Here is a 27,310-nt window from a genome sequence, read left to right as displayed (position 1 = left end):
ATATCTGCCTCCGGGAAGTCCTCGTCATCGTCACACCACGCCTCCCTCCAGTAGTGGTCGCAAAAGAGGATGGTGGGTTTGACGATGCAGCAGCTGTGATGCTTGCACTCTGACAGCTCTGTCGCCAAGAGGGGGAATTTCCGAACCTCGGTCGTTATCTCGTCTCTCCAGGGAGCCTCGCGGTCCTTCCACTCGATCAGATGGAGGTGGCTCATCTTGAACTAAACGCGGCTTAGCTCGTCATGGCCATTGGGCGTTGCGTCACAGGGTCCCTCCGAGGTGTACTCGGGATCTTGTGGATTCACGGGTTTGTGTATGATTGTGATGCTGTGGACCGTGTAATCACCTCGTTCTGTCGGTGAGAAGGGCCTCGTGGACATCTAGCGTCGTACATCGCGCTCTGAGTAGTGATCAATGCGTGTTCTACACATGTTTGCGAAGCCAGGTTTGCAATGATTTGGTATGTTTTTACTTTGGAATAGTATCTATTCGAAGTATTTGAGTCTCTACGCTTCTTTTTACTGGGGAGGGGAAATGCTGCTGGCAAGCATTCTTTTGTCTAGACTCTCGAGTGTTGTCCCTTGAAAAGGGAAACCACCCACGGCCTTACCCCTTCCGGCAGTCGAGCAATCTTTGTCTCTTCTTCACTTCCTGACACCAACCTTTGCTACCCTCAATTCAATATGCCCGTCTCGGGTGAAGCAACCTGCATTGTTTTAGAGAGAAATTTGACAGGTTGACAAGTGCCGAAACACTGTTTTACCAAGGGATCACAACGTCTGCACCCCAGATCAGAGGATGTCAAATGCCTGCTTTCCGATGGCTTGGCATCCACGCAAGGCATATCAACACATAGTAGTTTCACTATAGGAGTAATATACCCACTGGTTGTCGTGGTCTGGGGATGGCTTTTATCCGCCGTCTTTCTGTTTACCCGCTCGGCAGCGGCTCCGTCTCTTGGCGCACGGTGACGATGGGCACGGGGGAAGACCCGATTCAGACTGGCGGGCGTGATATCCGTGTAGAGTGTTGACAGTGGGTGAAATGAAACATGACCTCGATTTTCTGCGTCTTAAAAGCTCTGGAGGGGGCTATTCCCCCAGAGGCCCTCTTGAAGCTCAAAATGTCCCATTGCGCGTAGTTCTTCCCTCAGCCTACAAGCTCAAGCCCGTCACTCCCAAGATGAAGCTCTCCACCACCCTCGCCGTCCTCGCGGCCGCCGCCGCAGAGGCACACTGTACGAACTCCCTTTCTCATCATCCGCCCCCCCTTTCAACCTTCAACCCAACTAACCTCCCCAAGACACCTTCCCAAGCATAGCCAACACCCCCGACTGGCAATACGTCCGCCAAACCTCCAACTACCAATCCAACGGCCCCGTCACAAACGTCAACTCCCCCGACATCCGCTGCTACCAGCTTCGCCCCGGCTCCGGCGCCCCCGGGACATACACCGTCGCCGCCGGCTCAACCCTGGCCTACAACGCCAAAGCGTCCATCTCTCACCCGGGCCCGATGGCAGTCTACATCGCCAAGGTTCCCGCCGGCCAAACAGCCGCGACCTGGGACGGGAGCGGCAAGGTCTGGAGTAAGATTTATCAAGACAGGCCGAATTTAGGGGGGAGCATGACTTGGCCTAGCAACGGGGCGAGGAGTATTAATGTGCCGATTCCGAGGTGTTTGCAGAATGGGGATTATTTGTTGAGGGCGGAGCATATTGCTCTGCACTCGGCGGGGAGCGCAGGCGGGGCACAGTTTTATATCAGTTGTGCGGTGAGTTTTCTCTGCTTTCTTCGTAAACAAGGGGAGGGGAGGGGAGACTGATGGGGATGACAGCAAATTACTGTTACTGGCGGGTCTGGGACATACAGCCCGAGGAACCAGGTGTCGTTCCCTGGGGCTTACAGCGCTACTGACCGTAAGTTGTTCTTTGATTGTCATGTGCGAGGGGCTGAAACTGATGATTGGTAGCCGGTATCATGATCAACATTTACTATCCTGTGCCCACGAGCTATACCCCTCCTGGTCCGGCGGTTGAAACTTGCTAGATTGGTCGTTGTAGGTCAGGACAGGTGTCCAGGTGTCCAGGGGTTCAGGGTTTGAAGTGGGGGGGCGGTTTGGTGAGCAGATGTCTGGCTTGAGAGTGGTGTACATGTAAAGCTCATGCCGCAAATGCAAGGGTTCGTGGCTGTGATTACGCTCAAATCCAAGACCGCTGGTGCGTCTCTTGAGTGTTGTGATTAATTTTATCACCTTCGTCGAGGACTCACGAGGATCAAAGTGGGCTGAAGGTTCCAGATATGAAATGATGCGTTTCAAAAACGACAGTCTCGGTATAACCTAACAAATCAAACATCAAACCGTGACGCAGAGGTCACACACATCAGGCAGTAGCCTCGTCAGTCGAATATCCATCCCGCTCATCAGCCCCTCTCACTTCCTCAACGACCAGGCAGCTTCACCATCCCTGCCACAACGTCAGCACTTTTCTCTCTCTCATTCACTCCAGGGAAAACTTACACCCATCTGTCTGTTCCACCACCGTCTCCTTAATGGCACACCTATTCGCCACCGCCATCTGCTGCTTCTGAATACTCCCACAGCCATCATAAAAACACTCACTCTTGTCCATCGCCCTCTGCAAACTATCCCCCTTCCACCCAAACATATAATCCGCATGCGTCCCACCCCCCGTCCCCTCAAAGCTCCACACAAACGGGTTCTTCCCTCCCGACGGCCACATGCTATTAAACTTTGTAGTGTCCCACACCGTCTCAAACGCAACCTGCGGCATCCGGATCGGATGCGAAGAAGGGCACGGCCCCGCGTTGAGGAACCCGTCCCGGGTGACGGTGTTGTACATGTGGGACTGGTGGTCAGGCGAGTCGAGGTTTTTGCCGTCCCAGCAGGCGGGGAAGTGGTGGGTGGTGAAGATGCCTCCGCTGCAGGGGCCGGTGGGGAAGTCGTCGAGTTCGCGTCCGCGGTTTTGGCCTTGGAGGCATTGGTAGCGGAGGCCGACGCGGGGTTTGCCGGGCTCGGTCGGGGTGCCTACTGTCATGCGGAAGCCCTTGGGCGAGTAACATTCATTGTTAGTGCCTGAATCAGGCAGGTAATGAGGAAGGAGATCTCCTCACAGGGGGAAAAGAAGTAATCTTCTGCTTCCCCAAGTTATCTCTCGTGAGATCAAACTGGGTGTAATACACCGTCAACCCTCCCTGCGCACCCTGGGATCCACCCAGCAGAGGCTGGACGGGGAGCACAGGCACGCGGTGGTACGACCCGTTGGTCGGGTGCTTGAAGTAGAGGTGGGCAGTCCAGTAGTTGGAAAAGTCCTCCGACATTTGGCAGGTCGTGCAGGTGGCTCGCTCGCCGACGTCGCCTTCCATGGTGGCGTTGAAGGCGTTGCCGCCGACGATGTGGTGGACGTGAGCGGAGGGGATGTTGCCCGGCTCGACGACGGGGTCGAGACGTTGGATGGTGAGGGTTGAGCATGGGAAGCGGAGACCGGCCTGGACGGGCGCGATCAGACCCACGAGGGTTGCGGCGAGGGACTTCATTTTGGCTCACGCATGAAACGAGGAGCAAAGTTTGCGGAGGAGCAGAGCAAAGAAACTTGCTGCTGGTGTCGCGTCCTCGAGGTACAGTTCTTATACTCTACCTACTCACCCACCGGCACTTCTGTAGGTCTGGCTTTTCACATACAAGCCCGCTGCCATCACCGCGATATTTACCAACGAGTGGTATCAAATCCACAAAGACAGCGTTGGCCATGCTCCTCGAATCGGGTCAATTCCATACATTGCCCGGGTTCTTAACCGGTGTCGAGCTGGGGAATCAAGCTTTCTGTATGGACGGGCCCCCCATCGGCTGCCGCATCTCAATATAGGGGCTGTATGGTCTATACTACTCCGGTCTATCATCAGGTCTCGGCATATCCAGCTTGTTGTATTCTGCCCCCTGGATTGGTTGTTGACATAGTGCCGCGAGCCGGGTGCCGAAACTGGAGTGCAATTCTAGGCCGTTTGCCGCCCAAGCTTTCTTGAGGTTTTGGTCACTTCCCGTGGGGTGCGAATGAGGATGGGATATTCTTGGGTGTTAATCATCGGCCCGGCATGGTTACCAAGTTGGATTGATGCTGACTCTAGCTCCCGCCCATGGTTTAGCCGGGATAATACATCACTGGTGTATGTGAACGCAGAATAGGAATGATCGCCGTCGATATATGTATGATACTAGTTTTTGTTACCCTATGTACATTGAGCCTTTGATCCTACCAAGCAGGTTCTTGCCTTGTCCACCTTCCAGCGATCCTCCACTTCCCCGGTCACTCAAGAGAACTGAGAAAAGAACTCCCAAGTGTTCCTCGGCGCAAACGGCGTCGAAGACCCAGCATCAGTCTGGCTGGGGTTGTGATCACCACGGTGAATAACCCACGTAACAGGATACCCCTCCCTGCAGCCCTGATACACCGTCTTGACCGAGTTCTGTCCGTTCGGCTGCGGCTCAGGGTTGACGGGTGTGCACCCGTTGTTCCTCACAAACCTATCCCTCAACTGCCTGCCGCCGGAAACGTTGAGGACCGAATCCGAAGTGCCGTGCTGACCGTAGAAAGCAACAGGGGAGTTTCCTCCGTTGCAGCCGCTCAACTGGCTACCGGAGATGACGGCGATAGCACGGATCATGGTAGGTCTGGCACAGGCGACAGCATAGGACATGGCGCCGCCGTAGCTGAACCCAGTGGAAAACCGCTGGGTGGTCTCCACGCAGAGATCGGCTTCGACTCTCTTGACGAGCTCATCGAAGAAGGTGACGTCCTCGCCACCCTGGTTGGCCCAGCCGGCGTTGAGACCGTTGGGGACGACAAAGATGGCGGTGTTGTTGGCGAGAGCGTTGAGGCCGTAGTAAGGGAGGGCGCCGCCCTGGTTGATGTTCTCGCCGTTGACGATCTTTTGGGCGCTGCCGCCGAGCTGGTGCCAGGTGAAGATGAGCTTGTGGGCAAAGTTGTTGTCGTAGCGGTCGGGGATCTTCATGATGTACTGGCGTTGCTTGCCGTTGATGGTGATGGTGTACTGCTGGCTTCGGATGGTGTTGGCCTTGCCGCAGCCTGCGGACCGTTCGGCCATCACGGCGCCGAGCAAGCCCAGCACCAGGAGCGACAGGACTGTCAGGAGGTTGGATCGACGAGGCATCTTGGGCTTTGGTAAAGAAGACGGTCGGATTGGGGGTTGATGGTGAATGGGTTGAGACGTCTTCTTCACCTTTCCCATCCTCATGATGAGCTTTTATACCTGTCCCTCAACACTGATTTTTCCATCTCCTCCATCTGCCGTGCTCGAGTTGGAGCCGCTGTCAAGAAGAAACACACGAGTTTAATCTCTTGATATTTGCCTTGCGTGGTTGTTCTCCTCATCTCCTTCACAGAATGTCTTTGACAGGCGCGCTTGACGCCTCGCTCACCTTCGCTGCCCATGGAGTTGAGTATGGAGGAGGAGGTTTGAGCTGGTGTTACCTGGTAAGTTGGCCGGACAAGTCAGATGCGCACCAATCACCGTCGGCGGAGCCTAGCTGTCTGTTTAAATATCCAAGTCCCTGGGAATTGGGCTTTGATCAGCCGGAAGAGGAGGATTTAACCGCCCGCCCTTCACGACATCAACCTTTTTTTCCATCAGCATCAAACACCACGGAGGGAATGCTTGGCACTGTTCTGTGGTCTTTCGACTGATCGGCTCGAGATGTGTTGGAAATACTTTGGATGTTTTGGGAGAGGCGCACGAATCACAAAGAGGCCAGGAGGGCGTCTTGTAGCACAGCATCGATATTGATGATCAGAGCCGCGTGTAAATGATTGATTGAGGCTCAACTTCCCCGCATCTTTGACATTCTGTCCGGTATTTGATTTTATTTCCCGATCGGAGTCTGTTTGTTCAAAGGTAACGTGCATATTTTCGGGCCTCGATGCCCTAGTGGGACGATTCAGGGGCTCAGGGGTAGGCGCAGCTAGTCAGGGGCAAGGACGGCTCGAAGGCGAGGAAGGGGGGTGGGGCTCGTAACAAGAAGACTGGAGGCTTCTCCTTTCTTCGAGCAAATGATGAAGTTTGACATGGAACCTATTCGCCACCCTAGGTACCATAGCATACCTAGGAAATCATATACCTGATAACAAGGAAAATGGCCTGGTATTGCCCATCTCCAGACATCTGTGCGAACACAAAAGCAAAGAAAAGGGCTCACAACAAACTGTGACTACATATAAAAAAGAAAAATAAAAAAGAAAGGGTTTATTATCACTGTTTTCAGTCAGCATAAGACCTTACCCGCATCCTAAACTCACCTGTTGATCAGACACCATTATTAAGACAAATGAAGTACAAGATAGTCAAACCTGGAGCACTCAACCACCTACAGAGACCCCAACGCTGTACACCATTCCCTCGCCTAACTCTACATACAGGGGATTTCCAAAGATCCATACCTCCCATCTACCTCTCGTTAACATCATACCTCGGAAACTCCCCAAACGGATTCTCCCTCTCCCTCTCCTCGCTCACCCGATCAGCATGCGCCTCCCACCCGTACGGATCCTCCTCCGCCCCCCTATTCTCACTATTCGCAAAAGCAGGAATAGTAGGCGACCCCGGACCCTCACCATTCTCCTCAGGCCGCCAGGGCTGCATCCCCTCGGGAGAAGGCGACCTCGTGCCCTCCCCCTCAGACGTAGGCGGCGTGACTGTATCCCCCCTGCTCTTCCCACTAGACGAATCCTCACTAGCATAGGCCTCTTCCTGTTCGCGTAGCTGATCAAGGGCCGGGTCGTCCACTTCCCGGCCTTTTCCATTGGAGGGTGGCAGTCTGCTCGGGCCGGGGTCATCGCTGCGTTTCTTGACAACGGTGATGAATCCAGGTTGACGTGCGAAGCGAGCTTCCAAGCCGTTCACACGGTTGCTTGCCTCTTTGGGCATCGCGATAGCGTTGGTGAGGCCGATGATGGCGATGATGGCCATGGTGTACTTCATATTGAGAATTTGAGATCGTGGTTTGTTGGACAAGAGCTTGCCAGAAGTCTTGGTTTCAAAAGAAAAGCCGTATTAAGCACGAGGCGTAAAGGAATGTTGAAAGTGCGGTCTTGCCAGAAGCCGAAAGAAAAGGACAGTGAAGATTGGAGACCTTCCAGAAGTCGCCAGATATTGCTGTGAAGGAATGATGTGCTGATGATGGAGATAGGAGAACATTACTGCAGTCCAAACCGCCTCTTATATAGACTCGGAGCATCCCAATCCAATCCCGTCCCGGACCATCGTAGGTTGGATCGGAGAGACACCGGAAGGTCCTCAGGAGGTCGAAACACGTTCAGCAGTAGACGCTGTGAGCCAAAGTGCTGTGGAATCTTGGCAGTTCTTTTTGGAGTCGTTGTCGGGGCGCGGGGGCATTCCGCCTTCGGCGTGTAAGACTGTTGCGGCGGAGAACGAAAGTTGTGGTCAGCAGGAGACAAGAAGGCGTCCAACTGCTAGCCATCTCACATAAGCCTGGCGAGGAACACTCGGTACTTGTGCAACATAATTTCCCAGAGCCCGGTGGAATTGTTACAAACCATAAAAAGTCTTGCAAACCAACTGTTGACATTCGCACCAAACTGATTTCATGTCATACCAACAGGGATGTCGAGAATTCCGTTGCTATATGCCATCTGCGGCTGTGAAGATCGTAGGAGCAGTTAAATGCTGTGATATTGCGTGAGGCAAAGGGCGTAGACTTCAAAGGAGAGTCGATGTGGTATTTAAATATGTAGAGCGCGAGTAAGGATAGTTGGGTACATTAACTCCCAGGGTAAGTAAGGAAAACAAGTATGAAAATAAGAAAAGTGGGCGAGAATCTGTCTACTCGCTGTAAAGCTCAAGCAAATTATTCATTCTTCACGTTGGAAGCTGAAGTTCATAGTGTAGAACTGATCGCTTTGAGTCTGTGTTGGTATGCTTTCGTGTGAACGTTGAAGAAGAAAGCGCAGAGACGTGACAGAAGTCGATGTTTTTGGTTCGAAGCTTCGAATAATTTCACGATGACGGACTGTTGTCTAGGTGGTCAGCATGCCAAAGCCAGCTCCAGGCCGAAGTGGGTGCCCCTAATGAAGAAATGAAAGGGCCCGCTGGTCGGGCGAACGAACGTTAATGTAGGTACGGAAAAGGTATGAAAAAAATGAGACTTCTGCTAGCGTCTGAATATAGTAGGAGAAGCATCACCGCGGGCAAGAATTCAGTATCAGATGAAGAAGGTAAGTTCGATGACATGGCGTCAGAAACAAAACTCTCCAAGCATGTCTTGCACAGGGCGGGGGCTGCAGAGATAAGTTAAATACCAGCAACCCGCGCCACTCAGCGCCCTTTGGTGATCTTGGCTTACAAAACGAATTACTACAAACAGCACTAGACAAGACGCTCGGATGGTTGATGAGAGAGGTCAGGATTGTAAATCTATCCGAACTTCCCGATATACAGGTAATACTAGAAACTCAACACAACTTGGTAGAAATATCACCTGAAGCACCAATACGTAGGGTTGAACGCGTTCAAATTTCTGCCCATCGTAGGAACATCACCAGTTCCAACATAGCCGGTCAACCGGCCACGTTTTGAGACTCTAGAACTGCGACCCGGCCATATACCTACATGCCATCTTATTGCTTGGCATAGCATGACATGGCCTCTGGCGCATAGGTTGAGACACAAGTCTGAAGCTAAAATCTTACTACCATAGCGGGAGCTTACGGAACTGGGATATAGTATTAGGGCCCGGGTACGGCCTCACCAAATAATCTAATATCTTCTTCGAATATAGTATTAGGTACCTATACCTAGCCCAAAATACTAACCTATAATTAGCCGGTAGTCTTTGAGAAAATATTAAAAGGCCGTTCTATTAGGCTACACATAAAAGAATAGTTGAGTAGATGGTATAATTAGAGTAGTATAATATTAGTAATATAGGATTCGAATTCGGATATTTATAAATATAAGTACACTTTTTCAAAACAAACATATAACGTACATTATAAGCGAGTGCACCATATAAGCGAGTGCACCACTTTTTAAGCAACGCACTATCCTTCCACCCAACATCGACTTTTTCTACACAACCCAATATGCCTTCTACTTTAAAGGAAGCCAGGGTGATCTTAGCCCTCGAAGCTCTTGAAAAAGATAAAAATCTCAGCCTCCGAGCCGCAAGAAAGATCTACAACGTCCACCATACGACTCTCTTACGACGACGCGCTGGCCGGCCTGCACGACGCGATACCACGCCCAAATCGAAGAAGCTTACTCAATCCGAAGAGGATGCTATTGTTTAATATATTATTGAGCTATATACGCGAGCTTTTCCACCAAGATTACGTAGTGTAAAAGATATAGCTAACTAATTACTACGCGTACGCGACGCGCCCCCTATTAGCAAGCTCTAGGCACACAACTTCGTTAAACGCTAGCCATAGCTCCGTATACGTTTTACGCGTAGATACGACTATTAGAGGGCTAAGTACGAGGATTTAAAGGTTATTACCGAGTAGTTTGCGTTTATATAGAATACTAAAGCTAAATACGGTATTATAGATAATAATATCTATAACTTTAACGAGATTAGGTTTATAATAGGTATTATTTTCGCGGATATAGTAATTACGACCTCGGACGGCCTTAGTAAGGCAAAACTAGCCCAGCTTAATAACCGCGAATAGGCAACGGTAATCCAGGGAGTTAATACCCTTAACTAGGCTATCCTTCCCTTTATTATTTTAGCCGCATAGTACCACCTTACTAACTAATATACTAAATACAATTTACCGTCCACCTAACGTATCGCAACTACCGATAATAGATAAATTACTAATCCGGTAGGCCTAAATTAGATTAAGTACTTCGACTATTATATAGCGTCCTGTATAAAAGGCAAATACCGGTTATTAATCCTCGATAGCCACGAAAGCTACTATTCGACCGAATTCGAACGCTACTGCCAGCAAAATAACATTATTACGCTCTATATACCTCCACACTCCTCCCACCTCCTCCAGCCACTCGATATTAGCTACTTTGGGCCGCTAAAACAGGCGTACGGTCGCCAGATCGAAGACTTAATACGTATATATATTAACTATATAAGTAAACTCGAGTTCCTCTATACCTTCTGCGAGGCCTTTTTCGTCTCTATAACAGAGAAGAATATATAGGGTGGCTTTGCGGGCGCTGGCCTTATACCGTACGATCCAGAGAGGGTGCTTTCTAAGCTGGATATAAAGCTTCGTACGCTAATACCTCCAAACTCACGGCCCGGCACTGCATAACCTTGGGTCTCCCAGACACCACACAACCCTCGAGAAGCTAATTCATAATTAACGCTTATTAAGACTCGCATTACTAACTATCAAAATAGTTCCCCAACTTCAATGCTAGCTGCGGTAGACCAGCTTACTAAGGGTACAACGGCTATAATGCACCAGGTGGCTCTCCTTCGTGCAGAGGTCTCTTCGCTCCGTAAGGCCAATAAGGCACTAAGCAAGCGCCGGAGAGCTAAAAAAACACGTGTAAGGCTTGGAGGGTCACTTACTATACAAGAGGCACAGGATCTATTGGATCAGAAGGCCGTGGATAAGGAGGGAGTGCAAGAAACGCAGCCGGATAGTAGTAATGTAGGGGGGGCTCGTACGAAGGTTTAGTGCTGTAGTGTGTGCGGCAAGCCTGGCCATAATGCGCGCACTTGCCAGGAAGCTGCAGATGCCTCAGATTCAGCTGTTTCTGATGTAATTATAGTTAATTCCTTGTGCTGATGTGGTGTAATTGAGGATAGTATTCGTAGGGTGGTGGAAAGTGGTGCACTCGCTTATATGGTGCACTCGCTTATAATGTACGTTAAGCGATTTTTTAACTACATTACTTACTATAGTAATAGTAATAATATTCACGTTTTTTTTATGTTTGTATTAATATATAGGCCGTAAAATGTATAATCCGTAACCTTATATAAATAGTAGCCCACCCAATACTATATTCGAGGAAGATATTAGATTATTCGGCAAGGCCGCACCCGGCCTAATGCCACAGCCTAGTTCCGTAGGCTCCCCCTTTAGTACCTCACTCGGAAGGTAGCCTCCAGGCTTAACGTCAACAGAGCTTTGACATGTCAGGTAAACGTCCTTGCCGGCAAGAACTTCCGCTTCGTCATATGATAATCAGTCATTACCAACCTAGTATTCAAGGTTCATGATGACTGTGTATGACCAGGAACTAAAGTAGGTAGCAGGTACCCACCATTTAGTCTCCTCAAAGGTCGATTAACTCCACGTAAGTATACTACCAAAGGAATGGAACTTGGTTCAGCTTGTAAGTCTAGGATCTAACCCCTCACAACTGAAACCCGTGCATCATAACACTAATTCGCCGCTCGTCACCCCGAATCGCCATAGCAGCAGCGAACCCGTTACCCCCCTCAATCTGGAACCTAAGCAGCAACCCCCACGCCCGCCTCCCCCTCATCAGAAGACCCATCCGACTCCCCCTCCCCGGGACCAGGCTTATAATCCTTCAAATCCTCATTCCACGGCTTACTCTTCTTCCCTCCCGGACCTCGCTGGGTGTTGCTCGGGCCCGCTACCTCGTCATCAGCTGGGGCGGGGTCATTTTGTTGTTGCTGGGGTGGGGTTGGTGCTGGCTGCGCTGGCTGCGCTGGCCACCAGGTGGTGTCTGTTGCTGGTCAATAACCCCCATCTAGGCCGTTCCCCTGTGGTCGAGTGATAGCTAGGTGATGAGTTGTATCGATAGAGGCAGGCAGAGATGCGTGACTCGTAGATCAAGACTTCAAAGGAGGGTGTCGATGTCGAGAGCTTGCCAGAAGCTCCTCCAGAAAATGCAAAGGAATGTTAATAGAACGGGGTCTTGCCAGAAGTCACCGATGAACCAACCGTAAGAGGGAATGTGAAGCTGATGCTGGGAAGAAATGATGGTGCTGGGAAGATCAGCTTTCTGATATACCCATGTATTGCATGATACAAATGTCTCTTTCATCTCATTGATATCATGAACAGTAGAAGATAGTTCCTTCGGTGATTAGGTCCTGTTTTCCTCGCGGTTGTTTCGGTAGGTCTAGCATCTATTTATGGACGCCGACCTCAGTCTGAGGCCAAATGCGGCGCCCGTCTGTTACGTTAGGTAGGTAGTGACTTAGATCTCTATACGACATGATTTGTTAGGGATTGTTTCGAAGCTAGTGTATAAACAGCTGGGCAAAGTGTTGGAGTACCATCGGAGGATCGGTGTACGGTCAGCAATAGAGTAACTGGCGTGTTGTATAGCGGCGTGCTACGGGCCTTTACCCAGTGCTGACGGGCGGCACCGAAATTTGTAAACCTACCAGTCTTACAAAGCTCGGGCCACACTGTGTGAGATGGAGAGCAAGTAAAAGGTCAAGCAGCCAGCTCCAGAGCACATGTAGGGCTGCATCTTTGAAGCCAGAGTAGGTTCGAGACCTACCTACCGGCACCGACCTGTGGGGACTGGGGGTCAAGTGCAGGTAGTTACACACACAAAAGACGCACAAATTGATAGTACATCATCTGTTCATTATTTTCCTGCTTTGAGCAGCCACCCAGGTATTCTATCTACATTACTTCGTCATTACATCATGTCTCATCACATTCACAACTGGAAATAATCCAACGACAAATTCCTCCCGGCCTCGGGGCTCGACACCTGCCCCTTACCAGCAGCAGCAACCGACTTCTCCCTCTCCCTGTCCCTCGCCCTCGCCCGCGCAGAGTCCACCGCCTCCTCCACGCTCTGCACCAACTCATCCAGCGTCACTGGCGTCATGGGAAGCGGTGCAGATGACGGCGGTGGCGGCGGTGGAAGGGACGTCTGCCTCGCGGGAATAGCCAAGGCGTTGACAAACAAATCCGTCTCGGGAGGCGCGAGCGGAGGGCGAATCGTGCTCGAGATGCTCGTCCTGGAGATCCTCCTCGAGGACCGGGGGGGTGGCGGGGCGGTGGCGAGCCAGTCCATAGTGTGAATCCCTCCATTGTCCGCAGTGCCAAGTTCCAGCGTGACTGGCATTGTGAGGTCATTTTGTTGCATCTCGGGCAACGGCGGCGGCGGTACCTCGCCCCCTTCGGCAGTGGGCACGGGTGCGTCTGCGACGGGTGAGAACCGCGAGTCGCAGTGCTGCTGGACTTCGGCCTCCATGGCGGCGAGCCCGGAGCTCACTCCCGGTTCGGCAAGCCACTCTTCAATCGTCATGTCAACCATGGCATCATCCGCCGGCTGTTGAGCTGCCGGCTCGTCCTGCACAATGACGGCATCAGTGTTGCTGGTCGAGGGAGCCTCCTCGCAGGCGGGAGTGGGGAGCGGGGTCGCCTCAAGTGTCGTCTCCGTTGTGATTGTGGGGGTTGCCGTAGCCCACCCCTTGCTGCCGTTGTTGATGAAATCAACAAATGAGGCGTGGAACGAGTCAAGATCAAAGTCTGACTCTGGGGCGATATCTGGAATCTCCCGCAGAGGCTCTCCTAGTTCTTCCTGACCAGAGCTCTCTTGTGGATGCGCCAGCTGAGGGGATGCCGGACCGCCAAGAGGGCTGCTCCCGAACACAGCCATGGTAGAGAACACCACGTCGGGTGCTGTCTGGGTGGAAAACCGCCGGCGTTTGGCCTCACGACCCTCTTCGGGCCCGGCGCACATGCTGAGGGTTCGTCTCGCGGGAGTGAAGCGAGAGCTCTCGTTGCTGAGATTCCACGAGTTGCTGCCAAAGATCATGTTCGTGGTGGGGTTCCCTTGGTTGAACCGGTTGAGCAAGGCACTGGCTTCCAAAGAGCCAGAGCTGACCATCTCAGTCCGGATATCAGCCAACATGGTCTTGAGGAGGCTGTACATCCTTGAAGCCGGCTGATAGGCATGGCTCATGTCGTAGATGGCCGCAGAAACAACCTGTAGGTATTTGAGATTGCTCTGATGGTCCAGCTCGGCACTCTTGTGGGCCAAGGCAGCCATCAGAGCGAGGGCAGCAGTGCCGGCTTGTTGGATGGCCTCAAGACCAATCTTGGTGCCATCAAAGCGCTGGCGCTGCTGCCAAAATATCCTCGCGACCCGGACCGCATGCTGAGTGCACATGCTGCGAGACAGAGACGCCCGGTTGTCCTGACGAGGAAAGGTGCCGAGAGAGTCCTGGAGCTGCAGCGAAGACTCGGGCGCCGCATACCGGGAAGCAGCAGCAGTGTTGTCCGGAACCAATGGCCCATACTTGGCCCAGGGCCTGTGAAGCAGGATCATGCATGTGTGGAATTGCTGATGAAGCAGAAAGAAGCCGATGGGGGCCGACTTGATGTTGATGGGCTTCCAGGCCAGGCAGTCTGGAAGCTGTCGATACCACGTCTGAAACTGGCGTTCCAAGGCCAGAAAGTAGAGATAGGTTCTGTCCTCGGCGGCTTTGGCAGTCAAATCTGAGATGCCATGTGTCGTGTTCTGCAGGTCGGATACCTTGCCAGCCAGTTCCATAAGCTCAAAGCGCTTCTGCTGGAGGGTAGCTTGGCCAGCCGCATATGTTTTGGCCTCGGCAGTCATCTGGCCATGTGTCGAGTTGAAGGCGCCCTTGGATAGGAGGTCGATGCTGATGTCTTGAGCCTTGATCGAGGTTGGACGACCAAGGATCAAGGCCCACTGACGGTCGAACGCGATGGAGCCCGCCATAACCTGACGCCGCAGCCGCCTTTCCGTCTCAGAGATGTCTACCCCGCTGTAGTTAACGTGGAGACCTATATCGAAGGCAAGACGGTTTGCAATGCCTACAAAATCATCAAACGGTCAGCTTCGGCAACGGCAAACACATGACTGCAAGGCAACATACCCAGATACATCCATCCAGCGCTGTCACGGCCGACGCCAAACTCCAAGTCAGCCAACAACAGCATTCCCTGGACGCTCGGGACACCGCCACCTTGATCAATCTCAACCTCCAACAGGCCTTTCGCTTCCCGGTGGAGTGTGCTCTCGCGGCTTCCGACAGAGAGCTTTTTGATATCGTCCCGGGTGCGGTCAGCGAACCGGTAGCCAATGGCCAACAGGGTGAGGTGAAGGAACGGGGAGTAGAACTTGGGGTCCTGTGTCAGTCTGCCCGTTTCAAATGCCGCCCTGTCGACGACCATGGAGCCAGAGTAAAAGTAATGCTCCCAAAAGCACTTGGTAAGGTAGTCAATGGTGGACGAGCCCAGCGTCTCGATCAAGGTGGCAGCCCTTCGTGCCCGGTCTGGACGGCCCTCATTGTCAAACAGGCATGTCGATTTTCCATGGACATGGCTGTTGGCGGTGGGGCCAAAGAATCGAACCCTCCCAGCCGATGGATCGAACGAGTGGCTGCCCCTTGCTGACAGCAACCTCCGGACATCGGCATCTGGCGTTGTCCCGAGCTCTTGCAATAATAGCGGATCGATCAGTGATGATGATGATGACGATGACGATGATGATGATGAGGTCATGTCCGTCAAGTCAATGGTCTTGCTCTGTTCTGACTCGCTCATGAGGGTATCCTCCTCGCCTGAGCCTGGTGGTGTGGGAACCTGGATCTCGACCGAACTCCCATGCTTGGGCTCAGAACTGGTCGACCTTTCCCGCATCCGAGCTTCTTCTTGCTCTTGTTGTTGTTGTTGTTGTTGTTGTTGTTGTCTCGAGATGGCGTCTTGTCTTGTCTTTGGAGGGTGGACAGCGGGAGGGGGTGTGACTCCTTGTTCCTTCAACATCTCCTCCAAGAGAGCAATTCGATTGGATAGTGATGACATGTAGGCTTTGGATATTGGCCTATTCATCTGTCAGCCTGGTCTGGCCTTGAAACTGAGGCAGAATGGCACAACTCACCTCCTTCGCTCGTCATCGTTCTTGATGATACATGTGTGGCCCGTCTTCCTGCACTGGGTGCACTCTGACTCTCCCTCGGCCACGACACAACGAATTCGTCTCTCACGGCACGAGGCACACGCAATGGAGGCTCTGTGTCTGATCTGTGGCTTGCTCGATGAGCGAGTGGAGGGACTGGGGCTGGTGGTGCGGTCTTGACTAGACCTGTCAGACACTCCTTCGAGAGGTGATTTGCGCCTCCCTGTTGACACAGCCCCTGTTGACATGATGTGAAGATGAAGAAACAACAATGGATGCTTGATGACGAAAGGCCAAGATGAAAACAGAAAGTTGGAGATTTGGGGTATAAAAAAGACGACGGGAGTGACGGGTCAAGGAGCTGTCAAAAGCATCAGGACCAGGGGAGTCGTTCCATTTTCTTTCCTTCAGAGCCCCATCGCCACGTCCGAAAACAAGAGCCGTGACGAGACAAGGTGCAGCTGAGCTTCCCGTATACAGACTAGTCTACCACCCCGCATCCGCTGGATGTCGTTGAGCATGTAGCGTATCCACCTCGCTGGGACAGTTGCGTTCGTGCGTCTGGAGACTGAGGTTGCTGGATGCCAATAGAAATAGAAATGTTGGCCACGGCGATCCACCAGCGATCCCAATAGATAACACCCTAGCCCTTGGGCAGCTCTGCCAACCAAGCCAGGCACTTCCAGGGAGGAGCCTCTAGTGGAATAGTCTGGGGTTGAAATCTGGGGGTCTGGGGTCTGGGGTTGACGACGGCGGAGCCAGGGAAAGTGAGAAACCTGGGGATAACCCACACACCACGGACAGAAATGCCAGGAGGGGGAATTCCTCCCTTGAAAAGTGCTAGGATGCCGCCATGGATGAACGAGCAGGCGTGTCCTCTTATGCGAAGTTCGGGTTTCGGGGATAGCTCTGAACACGGCACTTCGTCTCGACAGCACAAAATGCACGATGTTTTTGCCCGTCCCTCCAGTCACCTTGATCGGCCCAAGCCGCGTGCGACAGGCATCCCCCCAACCGATTCGTCAATGGTAAAACTTGCCAATGGTGTGGACCGGAGGATTAGTTCACCCCGCAGGACACACCAGCTCCAAGCAGCATCCACCGCTTCCACTTCCCCAGGAACTCCACCAGCTCCAGAATGTGGATAGAAGTGCTGTATCACGACCTCACCGATGTGGGCGTCTGACAAATATGCCAGATGGCCTTGTTTTCCAGAGGCTGATATCCAGCGGTGGTGAGAGCACGGGAAGAACGCTGATAGTGATGTAGCACCGGCTGAAGAAGTGCTCGATAGGCCGACGGCTTTTGACGAGTGATAATCCGCCTTCTCGAAGACCCGAGGAACAACCCGAGGTCCCCTGGGTAAAACGGCCAGGCCGCAGGGGTTTTGGCGAATCCTCGGCTGCAGGCCAGATTCATAACGTCTTAGCAAGCCGTCACATCCGTCAAAGCCGAGGTGGGAAAATCTCGGCTCAAGGCCACGCGCCGCCACCGCTGTCATGCAGTTGCAATACGGGCTGCCAATGTTTTCCCCAGGACATGGCCGTCGTGCTAGTCTAAAGAAGCACGCGTCTTGGCACGTCAGTTTGCGCTGGTCACCAGCCTGGCTCCATCTGTTGTTTCCAGGCTCTTGTCACTGAAGGCTAGCCAGTGGATGGTGACCATTCAGCAACCAGACCTGCCTTTTTGCCAGAGGGTCCGTCTTGTTGGTGGTGTGGGGTTCTGGGCTCGTGGTAGCGTTGACTTCCCCGCATCTGAGGAGAAAAGCCAGCTAAATTGGCGCGGATGAGGGGGCTTGTTGAGCGGGGATTCTGCAGGTCGGACAGGGATGCGTGATAAAAAGTCTGGAGTCGACCTCGGCATTCAGTAGTGTCACCGATGGGTCAGAGAGAGAAGCAGAAAGAGAAGCAGAGAGAGAAGCAGAGAGAGAGAGAGAGAGAAGCACAGAGAGAGAGAGAGAGAGATAGAGAGAGAGAGAGAGAGAGATAGAGAGAGAGAGAGAGAGAGAGAGAGGTTGTTCTGGACAACATTTCATAGACTGATGACGGAGGTGGCCGACCTTGAGAGTGGGCCGGACCAAGAAGAAGTCGGGAGGCAGTAAACATCATGAGAATCCAAAAGTGTTTTCTAGGATTCTGTTCGGCAATCCTGGCTTCGCATTGAGAGCCACCTTTGAGCTGATATTTGACAACGACGACCAAACAAGGAGCATCCTACTACAAAAGGAAGCCCACTGGACGCCACGTTGTTGTTGCTGACACGCAGGGAATAACCTGCTGGAGAGTGTTTGAACGCATTCATTCGGCTGGTCGATCACAACGCTACGCTTTCTTGGGCTCAGAGGACGGAGCGGAGGAGGCATCATCGGACGGAGGAGGGACTGGCCTGCCAAGAGAGACTTGGGAAGAAGAGTCAACAACAGTATCACGACATATCTGATGGGCTGAGACCTACGTCGGTCCCAGAGGTAGTACGATGTGACAATCAAGAAGGGCAGCGCAACCATGAGGCTCGTGACCTTTCTCGCCACACGCTTGTACTCCTTGCTGTTGATGTCCACCGGCTGCTTTGGCTCCATTGTAGGTGTCCCAACGCCAGGGCGGCGCACAGCAGACGGTTTCGGCACGGCTGTCGGTGCGGCTGGTGGGTTTACCACAACATTCGGCTTCGGCTGGGTTTGGTCGACGGGAGGGACCTGGGGTTCTGTCTTTTTCGCGAATCTCGACGTCTGCTTGGGCACGTCCGAGAAGGATGGGGAAGATGTCGTAAAGGTTCGTCTCGACAGAGCTTGTTGCTGGAACAAACGTCTGCAGCTTTGGTACGGGAGCTGCCCGTTGAGCTTTGGAGGAGCCATGACGCAAGGCTGGATATTCGAGTGGTGGGATACGGCCGAAGGCGACGACTGTGGAAAAGGTCAGGTCACCATGATTGACATGACTGAGAACACAAGCCAGGGGAACCAACAATAACAGAAACAGAGAAACGGAGCCGGGGGGTGGGCAAGTGGTACTTTGTAGGCGATCAATCAGGTTGGAAGCATGGCTGCCCTGCAATTCTTCTTGGAGAAGCTCTTGGAGAAGAACATTCGCGCATTCTAGCGCGTCGGGCCCACATCTATGTGCACGGGCCACGCTCGGGAAACCAACATCACAGATATCTCCAATTCTTACTTCTTCCGATATTCGCAACTCTTTGACTTATCTTATTCCTCAGTCTTTCTTTTCCACGTTTCTCATAACTTCATGATTTCATCCAATTACACACAATTCCAATCGGAGACCTCCTTGAACGTTTTACCCGCGGCCACTTCTCACCCCCGTCAGCCTCAGACGCCATGCAACCTCGAGGCTTCAAGCCAAGTCAACATGGCGGCATGGATGATGGCCTTCCCCAAATTCCACCGATCGCCCTCTTAAGTCTTGACCTTCTCAACCTCAACGGCAATGGCCAATGACGCTCTCCTGGTTGAGATCCTTGCAGCAGTCCTTGAACGTCTGGCGCTTGTTTCTGTCCACGGCGCAGATCTATATGCCGAACGTCAGCGTGTCAGCCTCCATCACATGCCCGTCTGGCTGTATATGTCAGGTACTCACGTTGTTATAAGTCTTGTACCCCAGCTTCTTGCAGCAATCCAATGTTTGCGTCTTGAGCAGATATCCCTCCCTGCTGTTCATACACATGCAGTCATCTGGCTGAAGATACCAGCTTCCTGGGCACTGGACCCCTTGCTGTGCAAGCGCACCACCGAACAGACCAACTGTGATGAGAGCGAGAGAGAACTTCATTTTTTTTTCTGGCGACGGAGAGAAGTCGTTGTTATTAAAAGACAAGAGTACAGATCATATCATCAAACGGGCAAACCACGTCAATAAATACACCTCACTGCCATCCCCTTTCCAACCGGGGAACTGGAAAGCAGCTCCTTCATAACTTTCCTTCCACCGACCATCAATTTATCCACAATTTCGCCCATGACACCCAGATCACCATCAACGCAACGACGATGATGCATTTCCACTATCGGAGCTGCACGTCAGCGGCGCTCTCGAGGCCGGAGCTAACACTCGGTAACTACACCGCCACCATGACCAGCTGTTTTGTTGTCTCGAACAGCAGAAAAATAGCTTCTTCAACATCAATCCGAAGGGCCAAGACAGTTCTGGCCTGTGTTTCGGCCAGGAACCCCTCTTTATTGTAGCAAAATCACTTAAGCCGGGTAAATACACCAGCCACTTCACTGGCCGAACCAGGGCTGGCTAACCTTCAGCTCATACGCGAACCACTCGTCCCGAACCGTTCCCTCGCGCCGCGTCCCTGGGAATGGGTTCAACAAGGCCGGAAGCGCTCCTCTGAGGTTTCGTTGAGCTCCACCGCCACGTGTACGGGTATATGAGCTTGCGCAGGTTTTGATGACGAAAAGCAAAAATAGAAACTGCGAAGCGCACGTATCATGGTTGCTGTATTCATGTCCTCCCAGGGTTGATGCGAACACAGTTGGTCTGTGGTCTGACAAAACAAGATACTGTCTAGAGCAACGCACGGCACTGTACGCTCAAACTTGCGTTGCTGGCTTGACCTCGGTGACTTTGTGGGTTACAAGCTAGAGATTCCTTTCCAGCTGACATCGGTAATGATAGCCGAGATTAAAAAAAAAAAAAAAACAATAGTTTTGTCTGAGGCAAACTTCAACCAAGCTTCGTTGACGTCTGAGAACCTGAGACAAACTCGTTCGGCACCCAATGGAAACTCTGGCAGACAGACGGCTTGACAGGCCGTAGTACACGGAACGATCGTGGCAGGAACCACTGCATGTCTCGTTTACCTCTTGAGATCGTTGGTTACACATCCACAAGAAGAATGCAATGCATTCGATATAAGCCAGGGGAATTCTACCCGGATGTCACAGCGGCAGCGGAATCGAATCGCACGAGAAATCGATATGTGAGAAGTTCCCAGGTGGTGGAGAAAAGCGATGCCGGTGGCGGACAATATTCACTCTTGGACTTCACCCTGCAAGCTGGTAAAAGTACATGCTCTTCTACCTACAAAGGAGCAAGAGCAACTAGCACTTCTTCACCTTGTCCTCAACAAATGGCAAAATCATCTCAATTCCCTACTCGGTCTCACAAACTCTACTCACCCCAGCTGATGATATCTGGGACGGAGTCACTCACGCGGAGATATTCACTAGTCTTGATCAGCTGCCACGGGCGGGCAGGCACAGGCCCGACATCGAGTTTGACACAAGAACGCCTCACCATGAAGACAAAAAGAATTCTTCTTCCCGGGCTTTCTTGCTTGTCTCGGAGGGATGACTGCAAAACAAGTAATTTCATTTAACTCGCTGCACCTACCCTCGTTCAGGTCAATCTGTCGACCACCTTCCTCCATCCCTCTCACCTCCACAACGAAGCGAAAGCTTCTCGAGGGTGATACAAAGAAAAGACTGGGGCCTCCCCCCTGAGCCAACCCTGTCAACGGTCGATATGCGCTTCATGCGGTGCGCGTTCGCCTCATTTCTGGCCTTGCGCGGTGGCCAGCTTGGCTTGGCCGCTGCTACTCCTCCGAGGAATAGCAGCATCGCAAACAGCCCTCCTGAGCCGAGACTTGATGGGAAAATCACCCCCAAGGTCATGATCGTCAACATGGCAAGTACCTACCCCACAACCCAACTTCACCAAAGCTAACCCGCAGTCCAGTTCGCCCCCGAAGCCCAAGTCTGGTACGACAACATGCCCCCCCACAGCCACGGTAACCTCCTGGCCGTCAACATCACCATCCCCGGCCTCTCCCCACGATACCCCCACGTTCACTGCAGAGAAGACCTCCAAGTCTGCCAGGTGACCACCTGCGAAGGCGAAATCAACGCCGCCTCGTCGGCCATGGCCCTCCTCCTCTCCCCCAAGTTCAACCTCACAAAGACATACTTCCTCCTAGCCGGCATAGCAGGCGCGAACCCAAAGTACTCCACCATCGGCGGCGTAGCCCTGGCGCGGTACACCGTCCAAGTAGCTCTCCAATACGAATTCGACGCCCGGGAGATGCCAGACAACTTCACGACGGGGTATGTTGCTTATGGCACCACGCAGCCGGAGGAGTACCCCAAGATTCTGTACGGGACAGAAGTGTTTGAGGTGAGCAACGCGCTGCGGGACGCGGCGTTTAATTATGCCGTCAGGGCGAATTTGAGCGATAACGAGGACTCGAAGAAGTACCGGGCGAGGTATAAGCCGGAGGGGAATATTTTTGCCAAGGCGTCGAGTGGGCCGGAGGTGGTCAAGTGTGATACCGTCACGAGCGATGTTTATTACTCGGGGATGTTGCTGAGCGAGGCGTTTGAGAGGACGACGGGGGTTTGGACGAATGGGACGGGGAGGTACTGCATGACGGCGCAGGAGGATAATGCGGTGCTGGGTTCGTTGGTGAGGATGGCGGTTTATGGGGTTGTGGACTTTTCGAGGGTTGTTGTTATGAGGACTGGTGAGGTTTTTTGTTTTGTTTTGTTTTGTTTTGTTTTGTTTTGCTTTGTTTTGTTTTGTTTTAGTGAGAGAAGCTCGGCTGATGAGGTTGTGTTTGTTATAGGGTCTAACTTTGATCGTCCTCCTCCTAACGTCACTGCCTATGAGCATTTGCTTGTTCTCAAGCAGAATGGCTTCGAGGTTGCGATTCAGAATCTCTATCTTGCGGGGATTGAGATTGTGAATGGGATTCTGAAGGATTGGGGGGCGGTTTTTGATAAGGGGATTAAGCCTTGCAATTATATTGGTGATGTGCTTGGGTCTTTGGGTGGTGAACCAGATTTTGGTCCGGGGAGTGAGACGAAGGGGGTGGGGTTTAGGCCTCCTGGGAACAGCACGACAAGAGCAATAGTATAGGGTGCTAGTTGCTGAGGGTCGGGGCGGGGGGGGGGGCAGTTATCCCGAGATATGCTGGTTGACTAATCAATGTGAGATGGTATCACACATCGACGTGTTGGATCGTGATATGTTTGTGGTGCTGGCGGCGGATGGTTTGCAGGTGAGCGGCATCCAATGAAGAGTGAGGTTGAGAGAGATGGGGCATGTATGTGGCTGTAACACGATGCATCTCGGGAATCTAAACTGGAGATAGTTCCCGGAGCTGATGTGTAGGAAGCTTCAGTGGGGGAGCCGTTGCTGCCAAGACCTGGCTGCAGTGGTTCGATGCGCTAAAACCCTGGACCAAGCCCTTCGCCGTTGAGCTCAACCCCGGCAATCATTCACCAGCGCCCCTGTCACCGCAACAACCAAAACATCGAAACTCCATCTCGCATCCTTCTCGAAACAAAGAGAAGAGAGCAAGCGCATCGTCATATCGAGACCAGCATGGGACATCTTTACTCTGGGATCATATCCTGAGGATATCCATACCATTTCCACCCCGTCCACGCCAGCCATGTCCCTTGTTCCCTACCACGAGCGCGAAGGTCGCGAGATTGTTCTGTACGTCATTCCCCCACCAAAACCATCTGGGGGCAGTCCATGCATGCCACTGGGACTCCCGTCACCCCCACGACAGCATCACCTACTGCAATGTGTCTCATTGCTCTCTTGAACACTTTTCCCCGTCAAGCTCCATGTCTCGCGACTCTGAAAAAAAAAACACACAAAGACTGATAAACATTCCTGCGCAGCCGTCACCACAACGCCATCGTCGTCCGCGACCCCACCTCGCAGCGTCTCGAGATCCGCGGCCTCGAACTGACAAAATGTCCCACCTGCCACCAAAGCCTGCGAACATCATCCCCCGAGAGGCGCTTTGAGCCCACGACGAGCCATGAAACCTACGTCAATCCCGATTACTTCCGCATGCTGCGCGCCGGCCAGTATCGACGGAACCACACGCAGCCTCTCCCGCCACCGTCGAGTCCTATCCGGCGGTTGGTCGAACCGTTTCCGGCCTCGGTGTCTGATGAAGACGGGAGCGAGCTTGGACGGCAAGACGCCGAGTCTGTGAGGAGCTCACCGGCGCCTCACCAGGGCGGCGGCCGCATTCGACGAGAGGCGTTCAGCCCGAATTACTTTAATACTTTCTTTATCGAGGAGCGAGAGCTTGGCCGAGGCGGCAAGGGAGTTGTCTTGCTTGTGCGGCACGAGATTGACGGCTGCTTTCTGGGAGAGTTTGCCTGCAAAAGGGTGCCAGTGGGAGATGACCACGCCTGGCTTGAAAAGGTGTTGGTAGAGGTTGAGCTGCTTGCGAAGCTCTCCCATCCCAACCTTGTCTCCTACCGGCACGTCTGGCTTGAGGATTATCAGACCAGCCAGTTTGCGCCTGTAGTTGCGTGCGCATTCATCCTGCAGCAATACTGCAATGGCGGCGATCTGCTGCACTACGTCATTGGCGACATGCCGAGGGAGGCCACAAAGGAGCAGCTCAAGGCCCAGATGCGCCGTCGCTCCAAGGGCCAGACAGAACGTCCCAAGATGCAGCGTCGCTTGCCCCCTGAGGAGATTTACTCGCTCTTCAAGGATATTACGTCCGGCTTGGCCTATCTGCATGCTGCAAACTACATCCACCGCGACCTGAAACCTAGTAACTGTCTGCTGCATCGCGAGGGGGCTCATTTGGTTTGCCTGATTAGCGACTTTGGGGAAGTCCAACCGGAAAATGCGGTTCGTAAGTCGACCGGTTCGACGGGTACGATCTCGTACTGCGCGCCGGAGGTTCTCAAAAAGGATGTCACGGGGAGGTACGGAAACTTTACCACCAAGTCGGACATCTTTTCGTTGGGGATGATTCTGTATTTCATGTGCTTTGGCAGGTTGCCCTACCACTTTGCCAACGCGGTGAATGAGGAGTTGGAGGATATCGACCAGCTCCGCGCCGAGATTACGGACTGGAAGGGGTTTCACGATGAGCGGAGAGAGCGGCCGGATCTGCCGCACAAGCTGTATCAGTTACTTCAGAAGCTTCTAGCGGTTAATCCGCTCGAGCGGCCTACTGCTAACGAGGTGCTTGGTGCGATGAAGGGGGAGATGCCGTTGGATGGGGTGAATGGGATGCGTGGGGGGAGGAATAACTCGGACGGGATGGGGGGGCATAGGATTCAGAATTTGGAGGAGCCGGGTCTGATGAGGCCGGAGGGGACGAAGCAGGCGAGGGTGAATTCTCTTACGGAGGAGGATGATTTTGCTGCTGTTTCGCAGACGACTTCGGCGGTTTCACTTTTGCAGAAGAGGATGATGAGGGCTCCGAGGCATAGAGGGTCGGGCGGGGAGTTGACTTTGGGGGCCAGGAGGAGTGATGATGATTCGCCGGAGGGGGAGGCGGCGGCGAGCATTACCACGCCTTTGTTGATGCCGCCGCCTACTACTGCGCTGGAGAGGGTGAGGAATGGGGCTATGCTAGCGCAGTGGAGGGTGAGGAGGTGGGGGGGGGAGAATGAGGTTCTGCTGAGGGTGGGGGTGTTTGTGGGGAAGATGGTGAGTCTGAGTTGGGTTTGTTGGCCTTACAGTTCTTCTGTGGTGGTGATGGGGTTGTTGGTGGGGATGGCGACGGTGGATTTGGTTGGGCTTAGCCAGGGGAGGGGGGATAGGGAGGGAGATGGGGGTGGGGTTGTTGGGGGGGAGGGAGAGGGAGCTGATGATGGGGGTGGTAGTCCTGTTGTCATTAGGGTTGGACCTGATGGTAGTCCGAGGGTTGTACACCCGGTTGGTGGTGGTGTAAGGAACTCGGGCTGGATGGTAGGATGGAGGAGGAGTTGGGTGTTGCTCGGGGCGCACTTTATTGTGTTATGGGTTGCGTCCCGTGCTGCGGTCCTTTGTGCGGCGGCGGTGCCGATTGTGAGGAGGGGTGATGAGGAATGGGAGGGTTGGTTGTGATGTCGCCTTGTTTTGTTTCGGATCTTGAGGTATCCGAACATTGGGTCCACTTTAGTATGATGTTGATGACAGACGAAAAGGCCAGAGATCAGAAGCGGGCGGGATAAGGTTTCGGATTTACACCAGACGGGCTGGGACATGGGATGGCATTAATGTTATAGAACGGGTAGGTGGGAAGGTAATTATCTTTTGAGCGAGTAAATTTGAGTGCTCAAAAGGGAGTCAGTTGACCAGTTTCTTAGGAGTGCTTTTGAGTGGTTTCAATATCTTAGGGGGTGGGTGTATACGAAGGGTTTGGTATGGCGTTTATCGGACACAAGTGGATGGCTGACCTGGATGAGCGCGGGCTGTATGAATGGATGGCCCGTGGGGATCTGCCTGGATACCTATGGTCATCATCGTCGCCCTAGCTCGAGGAAAACTGTCAATAGCAATGTATGCTAGTGATGATAGGTGTTCATCGCTACTAGGTTATCTACCGGCAACGCCTCGTTACAAAGTAATAGTAGTTCTTGCACAGACGACTCCGTCATGTCGGCACCTCGGGAGTCGGGAAGGGGTATAATGAGGAACTGTTACCAACCTACCCACCTGTCCGATATCCATGGCACAGACGGTATAGCATTGAGGGGAATGAAAGGGGTGGAGCAGCAGACGAGAGAAGTGAGGGGTATGGTCAAGTTGTGTGTGTGTGTGTGTTTGTGTGTGACTAGGACCTGGCATGTGGTTTGGTGATGGTGTTGGGAGGAAAGTGGTGAGCCATACATACCTACTGCTGGCCGTGGAGGATGACTATGTTGAATAAGGCATGTTATCAAAACCCTGGGTAGGTATGATTAGTCTGCTTTCGACTATGGGGTCCTACGCCACGAAGTCAAAAGCAGAGGCATGCCCACCTTGGCCCCCTCTTTCTTCACGACTTCGACTCTTGTCCACGACTTTCTTGAACCACTTGTCAGTTCCACTACCTCCCCGTGTCCGGCTTGTGCCCGCATTGGCTCTTTGCGAGTGCGGCAGCAGCAAAAAAAAAAACAAAAAAAAGTTTCCACATTCCACGACTGCCACTTACCTCACCTGCTTTTTGCGGCTCAGTTACCGTGTCATCAAGTCCGGAACTTGGAAATAGAGACGACAGCAAATCTTTGCTTACCTACCTTATCAGATATCTTTATCCCCACCTACCTACCTACGTATATACAAGTTGATTTGTCCTGTTGTTTTGGCAGATCACAGGACGCAAGTGTAAAATACCTACTACTACCTACCCTGGGAGAATGTGCACCCTTAGAATCATCATTCACCACCGCTGCGGGCATAGGATTACGAGTTTGTGTGAGAACTGCGGTATGTTTGTGTCTATCTTGTTTTTTCATGGTTTGGAATCAGGTTGCTGACTTAAAGATAAAAAAAAGAAAATGTCGAGTGTGGTGGTGTGAATGGCAGGGTTGAAGAGGTTGTGTCGAATAAATACCCCTGTGCTGTGGGTGGGTGTCCTTATTGGGGGAGGTTTGATTAGCTTGGTGAGGACGTGGGGAGAGGCTGGGGGTTGCGGGTTGGGTTTCCTGTCCTGTTTTTA

The 27,310-nt window shown here is 52.7% G+C and overlaps 10 protein-coding genes across 10 annotated transcripts; 3 read left to right on the top strand and 7 right to left on the bottom strand.

The window, feature by feature from the left end:
- Window positions 1-1,044: 1,044 nt before the first annotated feature.
- On the top strand, window positions 1,045-2,430 carry QC764_504100 (uncharacterized protein; the record flags this gene model as incomplete). The annotated part of the gene is made up of 4 exons (XM_062947662.1): window positions 1,045-1,237; window positions 1,303-1,772; window positions 1,836-1,917; window positions 1,971-2,430. 4 exons carry the CDS (start codon window positions 1,045-1,047, stop codon window positions 2,045-2,047), a joined length of 822 nt encoding a protein of 273 aa, XP_062798887.1. The 3' UTR covers window positions 2,048-2,430.
- On the bottom strand, window positions 2,284-3,674 carry QC764_0077880 (uncharacterized protein). Its single transcript, XM_062940749.1, has 3 exons — window positions 3,134-3,674; window positions 2,520-3,066; window positions 2,284-2,466 (listed from the first exon to the last, which is right to left on the bottom strand). Exons 1-3 carry the CDS (start codon window positions 3,554-3,556, stop codon window positions 2,441-2,443), a joined length of 996 nt encoding a protein of 331 aa, XP_062798886.1. The 5' UTR covers window positions 3,557-3,674; the 3' UTR covers window positions 2,284-2,440.
- Window positions 3,675-4,327: 653 nt separating this feature from the next.
- On the bottom strand, window positions 4,328-5,272 carry QC764_504080 (uncharacterized protein; the record flags this gene model as incomplete). The annotated part of the gene is made up of 1 exon (XM_062947661.1): window positions 4,328-5,272. One exon carries the CDS (start codon window positions 5,270-5,272, stop codon window positions 4,328-4,330), a length of 945 nt encoding a protein of 314 aa, XP_062798885.1.
- A 1,206-nt stretch (window positions 5,273-6,478) lies between these two features.
- On the bottom strand, window positions 6,479-7,012 carry QC764_504075 (uncharacterized protein; the record flags this gene model as incomplete). The annotated part of the gene is made up of 1 exon (XM_062947660.1): window positions 6,479-7,012. The coding sequence occupies one exon, from the start codon at window positions 7,010-7,012 to the stop codon at window positions 6,479-6,481; it is 534 nt and encodes a 177-aa protein (XP_062798884.1).
- A 215-nt stretch (window positions 7,013-7,227) lies between these two features.
- QC764_0077850 (uncharacterized protein) lies at window positions 7,228-7,683 on the bottom strand (the record flags this gene model as incomplete). Its single annotated transcript, XM_062940748.1, has 2 exons — window positions 7,228-7,446; window positions 7,651-7,683. The coding sequence occupies 2 exons, from the start codon at window positions 7,681-7,683 to the stop codon at window positions 7,228-7,230; spliced, it is 252 nt and encodes an 83-aa protein (XP_062798883.1).
- Window positions 7,684-12,579: 4,896 nt separating this feature from the next.
- QC764_504070 (uncharacterized protein) lies at window positions 12,580-16,143 on the bottom strand (the record flags this gene model as incomplete). The annotated part of the gene is made up of 3 exons (XM_062947659.1): window positions 12,580-14,811; window positions 14,874-15,820; window positions 15,878-16,143. The coding sequence occupies 3 exons, from the start codon at window positions 16,141-16,143 to the stop codon at window positions 12,677-12,679; spliced, it is 3,348 nt and encodes a 1,115-aa protein (XP_062798882.1). The 3' UTR covers window positions 12,580-12,676.
- Window positions 16,144-18,216: 2,073 nt separating this feature from the next.
- QC764_504060 (uncharacterized protein) lies at window positions 18,217-18,749 on the bottom strand (the record flags this gene model as incomplete). Its single annotated transcript, XM_062947658.1, has 2 exons — window positions 18,217-18,293; window positions 18,350-18,749. The coding sequence occupies 2 exons, from the start codon at window positions 18,747-18,749 to the stop codon at window positions 18,217-18,219; spliced, it is 477 nt and encodes a 158-aa protein (XP_062798881.1).
- Window positions 18,750-19,329: 580 nt separating this feature from the next.
- QC764_504050 (uncharacterized protein) lies at window positions 19,330-19,723 on the bottom strand (the record flags this gene model as incomplete). Its single annotated transcript, XM_062947657.1, has 2 exons — window positions 19,489-19,723; window positions 19,330-19,419 (listed from the first exon to the last, which is right to left on the bottom strand). Exons 1-2 carry the CDS (start codon window positions 19,678-19,680, stop codon window positions 19,330-19,332), a joined length of 282 nt encoding a protein of 93 aa, XP_062798880.1. The 5' UTR covers window positions 19,681-19,723.
- A 1,658-nt stretch (window positions 19,724-21,381) lies between these two features.
- QC764_504040 (uncharacterized protein) lies at window positions 21,382-22,770 on the top strand (the record flags this gene model as incomplete). The annotated part of the gene is made up of 3 exons (XM_062947656.1): window positions 21,382-21,543; window positions 21,595-22,375; window positions 22,478-22,770. 3 exons carry the CDS (start codon window positions 21,382-21,384, stop codon window positions 22,768-22,770), a joined length of 1,236 nt encoding a protein of 411 aa, XP_062798879.1.
- Window positions 22,771-22,898: 128 nt separating this feature from the next.
- On the top strand, window positions 22,899-27,260 carry IKS1 (putative serine/threonine-protein kinase iks1). The gene is made up of 3 exons (XM_062947655.1): window positions 22,899-23,355; window positions 23,547-27,078; window positions 27,147-27,260. Exons 1-2 carry the CDS (start codon window positions 23,309-23,311, stop codon window positions 25,732-25,734), a joined length of 2,235 nt encoding a protein of 744 aa, XP_062798878.1. The 5' UTR covers window positions 22,899-23,308; the 3' UTR covers window positions 25,735-27,078; window positions 27,147-27,260.
- The last annotated feature ends 50 nt before the right edge of the window (window positions 27,261-27,310 follow it).

Source organism: Podospora pseudoanserina, chromosome 5 (assembly GCF_035222485.1).
Source record: "Podospora pseudoanserina strain CBS 124.78 chromosome 5, whole genome shotgun sequence".
NCBI lineage: Eukaryota > Fungi > Ascomycota > Sordariomycetes > Sordariales > Podosporaceae > Podospora > Podospora pseudoanserina.
The sequence above is the reverse complement of the archived record's forward strand: the minus strand, read 5'-3'. Positions and strand labels throughout refer to the sequence as shown.

Bases quoted from the DNA above. Each gene is read 5' to 3' on its own strand.
- QC764_0077880 (XM_062940749.1), bottom strand. From the start codon at position 3,556: ATGAAGTCCCTCGCCGCAACCCTCGTGGGTCTGATCGCGCCCGTCCAG. The intron at 3,067-3,133 runs GTGAGGAGATCT...TACTCGCCCAAG, and splicing joins AGATTACTTCTTTTCCCCCT to GGCTTCCGCATGACAGTAGG. The intron at 2,467-2,519 runs GTAAGTTTTCCC...ACGTTGTGGCAG, and splicing joins GGTGGAACAGACAGATGGGT to GGATGGTGAAGCTGCCTGGT.
- IKS1 (XM_062947655.1), top strand. From the start codon at position 23,309: ATGTCCCTTGTTCCCTACCACGAGCGCGAAGGTCGCGAGATTGTTCT. The intron at 23,356-23,546 runs GTACGTCATTCC...ATTCCTGCGCAG, and splicing joins GAAGGTCGCGAGATTGTTCT to CCGTCACCACAACGCCATCG.